Source organism: Tasmannia lanceolata, unplaced genomic scaffold (assembly GCF_043159265.1).
Source record: "Tasmannia lanceolata isolate RefF3 unplaced genomic scaffold, GAP_Taslan_0.1 ptg000018l, whole genome shotgun sequence".
Taxonomy (NCBI): domain Eukaryota; kingdom Viridiplantae; phylum Streptophyta; class Magnoliopsida; order Canellales; family Winteraceae; genus Tasmannia; species Tasmannia lanceolata.
The window spans coordinates 21,731,616-21,746,372 of NW_027518695.1; the positions used below are offsets into that span (position 1 = coordinate 21,731,616).

The window sequence follows — 14,757 nt, forward strand, 5'->3', positions numbered from 1 at the left end:
AAATATCACTTCCCTTATTCTAATCGTTTGGCCCCACTAGGCAGATGATATAGCCAAAGAAGAACTCAAATTTTATCAAATGACAAGATTGTACTGTTGATCATCCCTTTAATAGTTGTACAAACTCATCTTGTCGTTTGTTATTTAAACAACCATGTAAGGTTGTAAGCCCAATGGCTCAACCTTGGCTAATTCTCATCTTGTTTTGATGATTCCAAACATAAGTGATCTTATGTTTCCTAATAAGTTTACTTCATCAGTTGTAGATCATGTAATCGTGTGTCCAGTATTAAGGAGGTTGGATCATGGCAAATGAAAACCTCATTGGTGCATCAAGGCAAGCTTGAACTAGCCTTAAGAAGATCTAAGAAATGATGGACTTAAAGCTTTGAAGACAAAGTGAAGACTATTTACATTTCAAGTTAATTTTGTAGATTGTAAAGTCTAATCTCACTTAGGGTTGTTAGAAGCACCAAACACACCCAAAATAGGTTGTATAGACTTTGGACAAAAGGCCTAAAAAGGAAAAGCAACATGGAAAACAAATCGGCCGAAAAATAGTTACTACACTTCTATAGACCAGGGGGGAGGGGGGTCTGCAGAAATCTGGATGTTTGCCTTCTCTAGTAACTCTGGCAGACACTACCCAAATGTCTTCCACGGCGAATATAGCTATTGAAGCTCATAACGACTAGTTGATTTGTGGCCTTAGAAAATACGGAAATGCCACTCAACGGCTTGTTTTGGTTTTTGCCTATAAATACAAGTTTTAAACACTTATTTAATCAATTGTAAACACCCATAAGCAAATCTTGAATGTTCTTTTGAGTTGTGAAACCCATTTTGAGCCTCTTGTAACCTCTTGAGTGGAGATTCGGACAGAATACTTCATTGTAACACCATCATCCACACTGTCCAACCCTTTGAGAAGGGATATTTACTTTCTTTGATACAAAGATATTAATTGGGTCGAGTGTGGAGACGTAGAGCTCTGGAGCGAGTGTAGGTGACTTAGAGCTATCTCTGGTTGGCGAGTGCTGCGGGGAGGAGCCATCATTGTAATTTATTTAATTCCCACCGTCAAGGGAATTAAAAAGGTATTGGTGGAGTGGAGTAGGCCTTGGCGTGGATCTTCTGACCGAACCACTATAAAAATCTCCGGTTCACTCTTACCTTTTCTCTTCTGTTATCTCTTCGTGCATGGTATTTTTAGCTTCTCTTATGGTTTGATCGTATTAATTTCTTCTTGTTTTTAAATTTGTAATTAACAAGGGCAAAAGTTTTTTAAAACCCAATTCACCCCTTCTTGGGTTGCCATCTTAGTATGGGCCTTTAGATCGTTAGAGTTTCAAAGGTTATTACAATTCTCAAAAAGGTTATAGAAGCTGATTAAAAAGACAAACAAGTTTGTGCAATTATTAAAACATCGTGGCTACAGTAGTATATATATATATAGATCGTTTATTTGTGCAATTCATTGGCCCCCACCCTGTTCGAAAATCTAGATCGTTCATTTGATGGCCCCAGCAACTGATCTTTGAATACGGTGACCCCACATATTATAGGTTGGCTTTTATAAATTCCAAAAGACGGGGGGCTTTTTGTAAGAAAACGTCAATACTATAGGTGGTGTTTTCGTTAAAAACACCTTAAAAAAAGAAAAGAAAGATTATCGTTTGACGGGACTCCGGCACTGAAAAACCTCGCATTTTGTTCGGATTTCGTCGGTAAACCCCTCGAAAATCGCTGGTGGGGAGCTCGATTTTTCAGCCGTGATAAACCCTCTTTTTTCACCTGTTACAGAGGTTGGCTTTTTTCGAATTCCCCTTACTGTGTTTTTTGTTTTTCATTATCTATAGGTTCGATTCTAGGGTTTTTTCTTGCCACCATAATTCCATCTCGTCTGGACATTATTTGCATTGTTTCTGATTGAGTTATAGGGCATGTTTGATATTACTAGCTTACCCTCTGGTATTTTCACGCCTTTGACGAATCTAGAGAGAGAGAGAGAGAGAGAGAGAGAGAGAGAGAGAGAGAGAGAGAGAGAGAGAGAGAGAGAGAGAGAGAGAGAGAGAGAGAGAGAGAGAGAGAGAGAGACGGCCTCGAAGATCCAAGCGCCGTGGAATCACCCAGCCGGCCCTAAAACCAGTTAGTCTAATGCATTTCTCTCATATTTTTCATTACTTATTTCCATTATTTTTTTTCAATTTAATGAATTATTCCATCTTTTCCAAGACAATTATATTTTGTTTAAAGTTTAAACATTGGATCTCGTTATGTGTGTACTTGATCTGAAATCTTCTTAGGTTGATATTTCTGTTGTAAGCTGAAGAATTCCATGTGAAGCATCTTGGTTTTTAGTTGAGAGATTGTCAAAAACCCTACCCAGTAGAAAGAAACAAAAATTTGGGTGGAATTAGGAAGTCACAAATAAAATTTGTTTGAGAAGGTATTTTACCCATTCTCTGTCATAGAACCAAGATTTTAAATTTCGACCGAAATCGGTCTGAAATTTTGGGTTTCGGTCAACCCCGAAACTGAAATTGGGTAAAGTCGAAATGTCGGTCAAAATTTCGTTTTCCCTGAAATTTCGGTCCGAATTTTAAGGAAAATCTCCAAAAAAATATGGATTTTATTCTTTAGTTGATATTTTCCTGAAATTTCGGTAATTTCGTTTCGAAATTTTGTACAAGATAAAATATTGTTTTGTTAGATTTAGTTAGATTTTGTCCGAAATTTCAAAATTTCGGCTCGGCTGAAAATTTTGTTTCGGTGAGGAACGAAACGCATTCCAAAACTGAAATTTGAAACCTTGAATAGAACTATGATGCCATGTTTGAGACCGAGTAAAACCACTCAAGCAACTCGAGGAGGACTTGTCCTACATAGTGAGACTAGATACATCTAATTTAGGCCTATTTGTTTGAGATTATGAGAACCGATGGTGATCCCCCAAACTGATAATTAGAGTCAAAACTGATAATTAGAGTCAAAACTAATGTAATTTAAGTCCAATAATCACTTTTGGGGGTCACAATCAGTTGTCATAATCTCAAACGAGCAGGGCTTAGTGACTGCTTTAAGAGCTTTTACTTGTCTACACCAAGACAGGTGCATTCCACACCAGTTTCAAAAGCATATAAGCTAGCACCATAAAGACCCTTATTAGGTTACTAGCGTGAGAAGGGGCTTTAAAGAAGCCAGCTTTGAAACAGATGCGCGCCACATGCTAATCTAATAAGGGCTATGAAATCGATCGAATATTCACTCCTATTCACTCCCTACCTGAAGTAGTCAACTCAATAGGCAGCTAGGCGAAAGCAAGGGAAGGTGGGATCATGCTCCTCTGCTTTTAGCGATTCTTCCTGTATCTTGGAAACGATAGGCGTCAGCGGCAAGGACCAAGCGGGATCGAAGTAAGGGCCCTATAATTATAGTTAGTGAAACCAGTAGCGAACCTCCAATTCAGCCAATTCTTCTTTGTGCTTCGAATTGACTTAAACTTAATATGGCCTCCGCCTTGCTTACTAATAGGGCAACAAACAAGGGAGAACCTTCGCTAGCTCAGCCAGTTAAGGCAAAAGCAGCTTAAGCTCTTCTGATCACCCAAGAAGCCCTCGACGAACCGCCTATAGTATTATATACTTATATAAATCAATTTTTTTCAAGTATGATTAATCTGAGGAAGAATTGTAGTTCCTGCCCCTTGCGTGGCATCTCCCAGAGTCCCAGTCCACCACGGCTTGCGGATAACATAATTATCATGGAGGAAGCGAGCGAGCATGTCAAGGTAGGGGCTAGGTTTTTAGCCTATAAGCCTTTTCTGTAAAGCGGTCAAAATCAATAAGAAAGAGCGAGACAAGGTTTTATCCCGCAACTAAGAGGAAACTATAAGGTTCGGCAAGCTCATTTTTTACTCTAAGGAACTGATCTAGCACCTTGGAATCCAGTAAAATAAGTGTAGTTCAGCAACAAATGCCTTGGAACCCGGAGAAACTTGGTTCGTGCTATGTAGCTTGTTTTCTGACTTGAAGATCTCTAATTTTCTCTATTTTATGATTTTGGACTAGAGTTCTTATTGGCTAGTTGGACATTGAAAGGTGACCTCAATGGTATGATTATGGCATGGAGTTCTATAGCTTTATTTAATACTCTACTATCATGAAACTCTTGCAGCTCAATAAGTGCTTGTAAGGAAAAGAGAACCATGAGTTGTCAAAAGATTTACCCTTTGCCCTCTGGAAAAAGGGAATGCAGTAGCAATAGAGGCAGCATGTAGTTAAATTCATGAGTTTACTTTTCCCTTACAAACATTCTTGTAGTTTTCTTTTTATTTCTAGGTAGTCTAACGTAATTAGGCAGTTCTACATAATTAAGCATATTTTCTAAGACCCAATTTAATACATATTTTAAATTCTTATTCAGGTTAACACACAAAAGTGAACTACAAATATAGTGTTATAGGAACTAAAGCAATTCGTTTGGCCAAGAGGCCTTAAAGGGTCAGGCTAGGTAAGGCCTTGTTTTTTTTTTTCCTTAAAAGTTTATAAGACCCAACCAAGCACGTGATTAGGCCTAATATCAGCTTATTGAAACTATGAACAATCATCAATTTGAACATGTTTTGAGGAAATTGTAAGTTCTGAGATTTTTTACATTAACCCCAGAAGTATCAATTTATGGCCGACTCCCAATATGACCTTGAAAAACCTTCATGTTATCAAAGTAATTTGGTGACAATCAGACTATTTTTGTGGAGCTGAACCCAAATTGAAACCCTAACAAACAACAAAACCTTCCCAATACCCAAAACAAACAACAAAACCTTATCTTATCTGATTATGGACCGTGGACGATGCCAGAGAGAGAGAGAGAGAGAGAGAGAGAGAGAGAGAGAGAGAGAGAGAGAGAGAGAGCAAAAACCCCAGATATCTCTTAGTCTCGCTCCAGAGGTAACCGGCGATTGGAATATATTTGCATCCCTTTTATTCCCCGATGCAGTCCCTTTATAGTGTAGAAACTAAAAAGAGTAGTTCTAAACGGTGGGTGCAACTTGGGTAAGGCTCAACCAGAATCCGACGGGTTGAACCCGATTTTGGCTTGGGTTGGGTTAGAATTTCCTCGGGTTGGGTTGGGTTGTGTAGGGTTGGGTTAGGGTTAGGAAAAGCCAACCTGATTTAATTTCGGGTTGGGTGAGGATTGAGGCCTTGGCAATCCGACCTGACCCAAACCCGACCACTGTCCTCTTATTTTATTATGATTTTCTTTGGGTTTTGTATTTTTCTCTGGCCCTAGGTGAACCTGAACCCAACCCGGCTCAACCCAACCTGATTTCGGATTAGATGGGTTGGGTTAGGGTTGAGAGATTTGGGGTAGGTTGGGTTAGGGGTTGACCCTCCTCAACTCATGGCGCAGGTTGGGGTTGGGTTAGGGTCATGGTTTTAAATTTCGACTGAAATCCGAAATTTCGGATTTCGGTGGAGACCGACACCGAAATCACCCAAAACCGAAACGGCATTTATTTCGGCCGAAATTTTCCCCAAAAAATCTGTTTTTTTAATATTAATTTAATATTTCACCGGCCGAAATTTAATATTGAATAAAATATTAATTTCGGGTTTTGTACCAGATTGTCGAAATTTCAAAATTTCAAGGTCCAAAACTAGTACCGAAACCGAAATTAATATTTTATTCAATATTAAATTTTGGCCGAAATAAATGACCGTTTCGGTTTTGGGTGATTTCGGTGTCGGTCTCCACCGAAACCCTTTAGTTTCTACACTATAAAGGGCTAGATCGGGGAATAAAAGGGATGCAAATATATTCCCATCCCCGGTTACCTCTGGAGCGAGACTAAGAGATATTTGGGGTTTTTGCTTTGCCTAAACCTCTCTCTCTCTCTCTCTGGCATCGTTCACGGTCCATAATCAGATAAGGTAAGGTTTTGTTGTTTGTTTTGGGTATTGGGAAGATTTTGTTGTTTGTTAGGGTTTCAATTTGGGTTCAGCTCCACAAAAATAGTCTGAATGTCACCAAATTACTTTGATAACATGAAGGTTTTTCAAGGTCATATTGGGAGTCGCCATAAATTTGATACTTCTGGGGTTAATGTAAAAAATCTCAGAACTTACAATTTCCTCAAAACATGGTCAAATTGATGATTGTTCATAGTTTCAATAAGCTGAGATTAGGCCTAATCACGTGCTTGGTTGGGTCTTATAAAATTTTAAGAAAAAAAAAAACAAGGCCTTACCTAGCCTGACCCTTTAAGGCCTCTTGGCCAAACGAATTGCTCTAATTCCTATAATACTATATTTGTAGTTCACTTTTGTGTGTTAACCCGAGTAAGAATTTAAAATATGTATTAAATTGGGTCTTAGAAAATATGCTTCATTATGTAAAACTGCTTAATTACGTTAGACTACCTAGAAATAAAAGGAAACTACAAGTATGTTTGTAGGGGAAAAGTAAACTCATGAATTTAACTACATGCTACCTTTATTGCTATTGCATTCCCTTTTTCCAGAGGCCAAAGGGTAAATCTTTTGACAACTCATGGTTCTCTTTTTCTTACAAGCACTTATTGAGCTGCAAGAGTTTCACGATAGGGGAGTATTAAATAAAGCTATAGAACTCCATGCCATAATCATACCATGGAGGTCACCTTTCAATGTCCAACTAGCCAATAAGAACTCTAATCCAAAATCATAAAATAGAGAAAATTAGAGATCTTCAAGTCAGAAAACAAGATAAATAGCACGAACCAAGTTTCTCCGGGTTCCAAGGCATTTGTTGCTGAACTACACTTATTTTACTGGTTTACTTTTCCTATAGTCAATACTCAAGCAAAAACATGCATAATTAGGAGAGGGGGGGTTGGGGGTTAAATACTGAAAAACCAATAATAAAAGGATGAAATTACTAGATTTAAATTGTCAAAGTCCAACTAAAGTCCCTAATAATAATCATTTTGGCACCTAAATCCACCGACCCTTTACTCTTTTACATTTTTATTAGTTGGTGTTTAAATAGAGAGCCAACATTCATATGTCAAATTTCCTTATTGGTAGTGGTTAAATTTACCGAGTTTCATGGGGTAGATGCTGTACTGCTCATTTTGTATTAGTTTTGCTCTTTTGTTAGGTTAGTGGGTCTTTTCCTCTAGGGGAAACTTTTAGATGAGGGTTGTTTTCTGTTTCCATTTTAATACATTGATTCTCCATCAGTGTAACTTAACAGCCCCAAAGACTGAATTCTTCTTTTCAGACTTCTAAAGGTAACCTTCTGAATTCATTTTAAAAAAAAAAGGTAACCTTCTGAATTGGGTGCATTAATCATGAACTCATGTGGGTTTCTTCTTTTCCTTATTTTTGGATGACAGATTCTAATATTTTTTTTTGAATGATCATGTCAGATTCTAATATAAGTTTCAAAGGACTTGCTATGTCGTCTTTCATACATTATAGAGTTCTTTTTAAAATATAATTCTACTCTAAACACCACAAGCTGTAAATTGTTACCTGTATTAGTTCATTTCTTCCTTTTTTAGTTTTCACCTCAATTTTTTGGATTTTGTTTTTGGAACTTTTTAGTGACTTATGTGGAGAGGGCGAGCCTTGGCGCAACAGTAAGGTTGCTCCATTGTGACCTGGTGGTCACGGGTTTGAGTCACGGAAACAGCCTCTCTGCAAAGCAGCTGTAAGGCTGTGTACATCTAGCCCTCCCCAGACCCCGCAATGGTGGGAGCCTCGTGCACTGGGCTGCCCTTTTTTTTAGTGACTTATGTGGGGGTCTTGTTGGGGATTGATCGAAGACCCCTGAGTATATATGTTCCTTACTTATGTAGCAATTTAAGAACTTGAAAAGATAATAACCACAATGCTTGCATTTAGTGACTCAACTCACTTCATACTTATTATTGATAACTAATCATTCTTCTCATTCTGTTTTTTCTCCTTGTTGGATCCTGGACAGTCTGACAGATGGTTCGGTTCTGAACATACGTGGATTCAATCTCCGAATGTAGGATCCGAGGAATTCTCTGATCAGGAACTGTTCCTGTTACGATCCTAGCTGGTTGTGACTTGGGCACGGGTGGATCTAATCCTAATTTGGCCCGCTGACACCTCTAATCATAGCAGAGATTCACTACTTCAACAACCTGATTATGGCTAATCAATTCGGCACTCGTATGAACCCAATCAATCCTATCGATGCCCAAAACCAAAACCCTTCTTTGCAGCGGCTTCATCACGTTGAAAAGGTAAGAGGAACTCAACATCCCATGGAGACACATGAAATTCCCTTTGATTTGCTTGTTTTTCTATTAGTAGCATTTGTCACAATCAAAGCATGAGGATGTTGATCTTGGTCTTGATTGGGTGTAGAGGATAGTCCATGTCTTGGAGCTCGCCGGAGGCGTAATGGATGAGCTGGCAAATTCCACCGGTCCGAGGATGGAAGTTCTAAACAGCCACTGCCGTGAGTTCATGCAGTCGATGAGGGTAAAATAACATTTTTATGTTTCATTTGTCAATTTTCAACCTTTTGTGCTTGTCAGATGGTTTGAATTTTGCAGTAATGCCCATCCACGGTGGGATCTTTACCATGTGGATGGTTTGAAGCAATTGCACAAGCTAGTTTTCATGATATTTTTGGCAAGTAATTGTCGATACACAGGGTTTTTAGTCACTTAAATAACTAAATGTAAGTTGGGCCCATCTCCTTTTTGGTTCTTCACAAGTGAAAAGAAGAAATTTCCGTCATATAGGTCATATAGGTTTGTGGGTCGGATTTTCCAATCCAACAAACAATCTCTCTCTCTCTCTCCTCCTCCTCCTCCTCTCTCTCTCTCTCATCTTACCTTCTTGCTTCTTGTGATTTCTTTGTCAATTTAGTTTATAATATTTTGGAAAGGTGAGACCATAGAAGCAGGAAACGCCTAGGGTAGGTGGGAACGCGTTTCCGAAACGGGTACGAAACGCTTTTTGGAAAATGGTGAAACGGCTGTAAAACGCCAGTGAAACGCGTTTCCCATTTCTTGGAAACGCGTTTCCATGGAATTTTAATACTTTTAAAAGGTATATTTAAACCCCATTTAGTTTTCTGTGAACAACCCTATCTAGTTTAAAGATAAATACACTAAAGAGGGCTGTCCTTATCAATATATGTGTTACCATCACATTTATGTGTTTCACTAGCGTTTCCTTTAGGTTTCACGTATGTTTCACTAGCGTTTCCTCTAGGTTTCCCAAACGTTTCCCTTGCGTTTCCCAAGACGTTTCCCAATGCGTTTCACATGTGTTTCTCTATCGTTTCCCGTTTCTCATTTCCCCTTTGATTTTTTTCACGCGTTTCATGTTTCCGTTTCACGTACCATTTCCCGTTTCCGTTTCCCGAACTGGCAACTATGGGTGAGACTATTTGAAGCTTCTAGAGTTCCTATTATTTTGAAGTGAGTATGTTTAAGTTGAAGTAGGGAGGTTGATTAGGGCTGCTTTTCTTGTTAGAAATAGTTTAAGATAGAAAATAACTTGTATTAGAGGAAGGTTTGGTTAGTTTTCTTTGGGAAATTTCATTTTTTCTTTCCTGAAAGAACTAACTTGTTTAGGAACATTTTAGTTGGAAAGTTATTGGAAAGGTCTAGAATGGTTGTATATGAAGAAGGGAAGTGCTTTGGAGGTGAAAATATTATTTATATGATGTAAGATACTCTTTTGTGGAATTTTTAATTAACTATTAAAGTCAAAGTTTATAAAGGTTTTTTTTTTTTTTTGTTCTATGCTGTTTTCTCTCTGGGTTAGCATCTCATCCTGCTGTCTATCTTGTCCTTATTGAGTTACATGCTTGGTTTTGTTATGGATTCGATTTAATGATAATTTAGCTACTCTGCTTCTTTGTTTCTTTCTCTCTCCTTCCCCCTTGCTCTTGGCCTTTGCAAACCCATCTCACCCTTGTGCATGGGAAGCCAATCCTTTGGAAAATACACCCATCTCAGACCAAATGCTAAAATGGAAACAAATAGCAAAACACTGAGAATGTTTGGGCATGCCACAAACATTCATGCCCAAACATTCAGTTTTTTCATGAGTCTTGCCCCCATGTTGTCATTTATGCCAAACGAAATGGGCTACAGAACTCTTAAGCAGCTTGGGTAGTCCGTGTTGACATGGTCAATTAATCTGTGGCTTCTTGATGCCATTCCCAAAATATACACATTCCGCCATCAAAGCCATCATAGTTCGTAGCAGGACATGCCTCCGTAACACAATTTTTGAGTGATTGACATGGCTCTGCCCCTTTACAACTAGGTTCCAAGATAGTGATCATATATAGGTGAAGACTAGTTTGATATACTTAATTCAATGTTAATCAGGCTCCTTGTCAGTTCCAAACTAGAATTTTTATTTTATTTGAACGTATTTGTACTGCATTGAGGCCCTCTTTGGACAGCTGTCAGAATATGCTTCAGTGATGTTGTTTTGATATCCTCAATTGCAATGTTCATTGGTCTCCATGCCAGTTCCAAACTAGAATTTTCATTTTATTTGAGCAAATTTGCACGGCACTTGGCCCTCTTTAGACAACTCTCAGAATCCACTTCAGTCATGCTCTTTAACCTGGAGCAGTCTTTAATTTGTTTTTATAAATTCGAGATGGTTCTGAAATGGGGGTAAATAGTCAGTGGTGATGTGTCGAACGAACTGCTTTTAGTTTATTTATATGGTCATAGCTAATTGAATCCTTTGGTGTCTTCAGAGAGGAATTTGAATAAGAGTTAGTGGCTGATTTCTCCGTATCATATATTTCTTCTGAGTTTTAGTGGCTTCTCTAGCCATTACAATAGCTTGCAAGGTGTTAGAAGCAGGGATTACCTCATTACACACATCGGTTCTAATCTCCACACGGCGGTTCACTGTAGTCATCCCCAAGCAGCTGAACCAGTAGCCCTGTTCACGTTCTCTGACAACCAGTGTAGTGCTATGGGGATTTGCAGCAGGAGTTTCTTTTTTGGTTATACTGACTGATTCTCTTTGTAGTGTGGTTCAGAGGTGTTCAATCTCTCCATTGGCCTCTCAATGCTGTTTGTTAACTGAATATATGTTGCCTTTTTTCTTCATGGGCATGCTCAATCATTCTATTTCTATTTCCTGCTCCTCAAGCATATGGGTGAGACGTGTTTGCAGAGGCTAGACGCAAAGGGCAGGACGATGAGAAGTAGTGGTAAAATTCCATTTCTATTTATCTGTCTTCCATTTAATTTTCTTTGTAATTATCTCTTTCAATATTTTGTTTTCTTTCTATTCGTTCCCTGTATTTCTAACTCTCCTCAGCCATTTTTTCTTTCTCGGATAAAAGAGGGCCGATGATAATAGATTTCATGATCTTAGAAAATTTCAATGAGCACGTCAATGATCTGATTCTTGTTACACTCACCAAAAGATGCGGATTGTAGGCCCAATAAGAGGAGGCATATTTGTCCATTAGGACTTTTTAGTGATTTATTTCCATGTTATTTAGTTTTTAGGATTTCTATTTACATGATATTTAGTTTTCTAAAAAAATGGTGTTTAGTTGATTTTATTTTTCATATTATTTAAAGTTAGGGATTTTATTTATTTCCATGGAATTTTATTTCCATTGCCTATATATAAGCCTAATGTATTAAAGATTTTAAGTTTTTGATGAAATAAGATTGATTGAGAATCTCCTTTTCATCTTCTTCCTCCTTCCCCACTTTCTCCTCTATTCTTCCACTTCTGTTCTTCTCCTATTCTTCTTCTTCTTCTCTTCTCCTTCTATTTCTCTTCCATGGCCTGTATCCCTGAACCCTATGCCTTCTCTTTCCAATTGCTTTAACCAAGTTTTCTTCCTTCTAAATATCTGATGTCAATGTTCCCTTGTAGCTGCTTTTCTTTCCCTGTTTGATATATTTTGGATTTTGACATCTCTGGAGTGATTGCTTGGTAGTTATCCTCATTTCAATGATCTGATTTCTTTTCATCGTTTTTCTCATAAAATCATTTTTTATCTCTATTCTTGTGTGTGATATATTTTCCATTGTCTCTTCTTTTCATTTTTACATTTTTAGTGATTTCTTCTTTCCATTATGCATATTTCTTGTTGGATACATTGTTTGCTAATATGCACTGGTATGACTCTTTGTTATTGTAGTTGTCAGATTGTGTACTCTTGAATGATTTAATGGTAGCACGCTGCTTCTTTATGGATGGATGGGCAATTCTGTGGCTGTAAATTTGATGCCCTTTTGTTGATCTTTGCCGTGGATGAAGGGAATTGGTGATCGCCAGCTTTTGTCATGAAGTGGGAACATCCTTCACAGATATAAACCCCCACATTGAGTTCTTGATCACACTTCTTTTCTAAAAACCTACAGGCTGTTCATGTTTCAGAAATTAAATCACAACCTGTACTTAAGGGTCTAGATTCAGTATATAGTTTTATTGTTTTATCTATCTACACAGTGAAAAGTAAAATTATGCAATTTTACTCTCTTAAATGTTTATCAACTCCTACAAATGTCAATCTTACAGAAAAAGAAACATTTCTTCAGTTTTTTAGAGAGAAATCATGCATGGAGAAGCAAACTATTCAGCAATCTCCCATTGGCCGAATCAATGGGGACCGCCCATTAAATGAGGATACCTGCTCACTCATTATTTGGGCCCCTCCTGAAAACAGGTGGATCCCATCTGTTCAGCCAAAAGGAGAGACCACAAACTGCCTTCCCATGGCGTCTCTGCATCTGTAGTCTCTAAATCATTCCTCTTCTTTAGCATGTGGTATGCAGAAATTAATGGGACATTTCATTGCATTGTGAATGTAGGACATCCAAGTTATGTTGCGGGAGGAAATCAAAAGTGCATGCGAGTACCGTCCATTTGAAAATTGCGATTACAATGCTAGAATTTCCAATGAGATCTGTTGCGAGAAACTGGAGTATGTTATTGGAAAGTTGGATGACATGAAACAAAACATTGATAAATACAATGACACATTCTAAGACACCGTGCAGGTGGCTCTCGTAAGTATACCGACTAATATTATTACAATTTCTCTCTTTTGTTAAGAGAATATTGTTGATTTTTCATGTCTATCAGTAGCTCCAACCTTGAATATTATTCTTCAGCCAAGATTTTATGGGTTTTACCATGGAGTTTCCGTCATCTTGTTGATGAAATCCTCCTGTTATTCCACTTTTTATGTAAGATTTTAGGACCTCTTTTGATACCACCAAAACCCTTCCTTATTTGTTAAGATTATATATGTTGATCTTATCTGCAAATGGATCTTATCTGCAAATGGGACATTAAGGCCACTTTGGAAGTTATTAACTGTGATATATATAAGCTTTTGCAGCCAGAATACGAGTTTATAGTAAATAAGATTATATGCGGATAGCTTTAGTCGGAAGAGGCCCTTTAAAGGGTAATATCAAGCAATACACAGCTACAATTTCCTCAAAGAATTAATCCTACTAAAACTGTAATGGGTATAGTGATTTAGGTTTGATTCATCAGCATTTAGAATACGCATGCTAACAAATTCTTCCAAAGTTTTGCTTGAAAATTACGATATGTTAATATTGCTAACATATCATTAGATGCATTGGCGGATGGGCTTGCTAGACAGGGAGTGAACAGTATTGAGCTCACATTCTTTGACCATCTTCCACCTTGAGTTTTTCTTTTCTGTTTCGCTCTCTCTCTCTTTTATTGTAATCCTGATGCTCATTTTCTCTGTTGTATTTTGACCGTCTTTTTGATTTATTTTAGGGGCTACATTAAAAAAAATAAAAAAAAATCATTAGATGCATTCAACAGGAGAAAAGGCGAGAAAGGAAATTCTGTCTTTGGTTCCAACAGCGGAGGCGGAATCTATATTTAGATTGTCATGGAGACGTACGATAAAGTCCGAATCAAAGAAGACAACCCATCTTATCGTCAACATCTTCGATCTTTGGTTATCGATTCGTCTGTTACTCTTTTCCTCTTTGTGATTGTAGGATCAGGAATGTATAATTATACCGTAATTCTTCTGCTTATCAAGTCACAGTCAACAAACATGGGATGTTCGTAACAGAATCCGATCAGAGGGATGTATCTGATTGAGGAATAGGGTGATTTGTTCACACTGAGATTATATTTTATTGTTGTTAAATTTTATATTATCACAGTGGTGATTATAACAGGGGAATTTCCTTTTAAGACAGCATCATTTCTTGGGCATGGACCCAATTGTTGGCCATCACAAGTCTGGCCAAGTGCCCTGGGTGCCACCCTCATCAGTTGATTACCTTTGATCGAGCATAACAAGTACATTCTCTCCTAGCCATTGATTTTTGTACGAATCAATCATGCGAATGAGATCTCCATTTGACATCAGATTTGGTCCTACTGGGTTGCCCTGTGATGGCTCTTCAGGTGAACGGATCCGATCATAATGCTGGATTTTGTTTATCTTCTTGCTGTTTGATCTCTTATAACAGTCATGCATAATCCACCCTACAAGATGGCATATAATATATCTTGGGCCATGAGGACATTAAATTTGATTGCAGCGTCCAGGCAAGACAGTGTCCTAAGATCAAGGTATGGAAATAATCAAAGGTTTGGTAAAATCGTAGGAAACCTTTTATTTTTTGGATTTTCATAATTGATTTTAAGTGATAATTGCCTAGTAACTTGAATTCATGTAAAACTTTCCCAAACACTCGGGCTGTTTGGATACGCGGAT

The 14,757-nt window shown here is 37.9% G+C and overlaps 1 protein-coding gene across 3 annotated transcripts; it reads left to right on the forward strand.

Annotated features, from left to right (window-relative positions):
* The first annotated feature begins 1,613 nt into the window (after positions 1-1,613).
* On the forward strand, positions 1,614-14,228 carry LOC143850938 (mediator of RNA polymerase II transcription subunit 11). 3 transcript variants are annotated; one of them, XM_077360226.1, is made up of 5 exons: positions 1,614-1,805; positions 7,975-8,263; positions 8,388-8,504; positions 12,848-13,045; positions 13,797-14,228. In XM_077360226.1, the coding sequence occupies exons 2-4, from the start codon at positions 8,168-8,170 to the stop codon at positions 13,022-13,024; spliced, it is 390 nt and encodes a 129-aa protein (XP_077216341.1). In that variant the 5' UTR covers positions 1,614-1,805; positions 7,975-8,167; the 3' UTR covers positions 13,025-13,045; positions 13,797-14,228. The 3 variants fall into 3 exon arrangements, with proteins under 3 accessions (XP_077216341.1, XP_077216342.1, XP_077216343.1); XM_077360227.1 differs by having other exon boundaries at positions 13,845-14,228; XM_077360228.1 differs by lacking the exon at positions 1,614-1,805 and adding an exon at positions 2,056-2,148.
* Positions 14,229-14,757: the final 529 nt, after the last annotated feature.

Bases quoted from the DNA above. Each gene is read 5' to 3' on its own strand.
- LOC143850938 (XM_077360226.1), top strand. From the start codon at position 8,168: ATGGCTAATCAATTCGGCACTCGTATGAACCCAATCAATCCTATCGAT. The intron at 8,264-8,387 runs GTAAGAGGAACT...GATTGGGTGTAG, and splicing joins GGCTTCATCACGTTGAAAAG to AGGATAGTCCATGTCTTGGA. The intron at 8,505-12,847 runs GTAAAATAACAT...TTGTGAATGTAG, and splicing joins AGTTCATGCAGTCGATGAGG to GACATCCAAGTTATGTTGCG.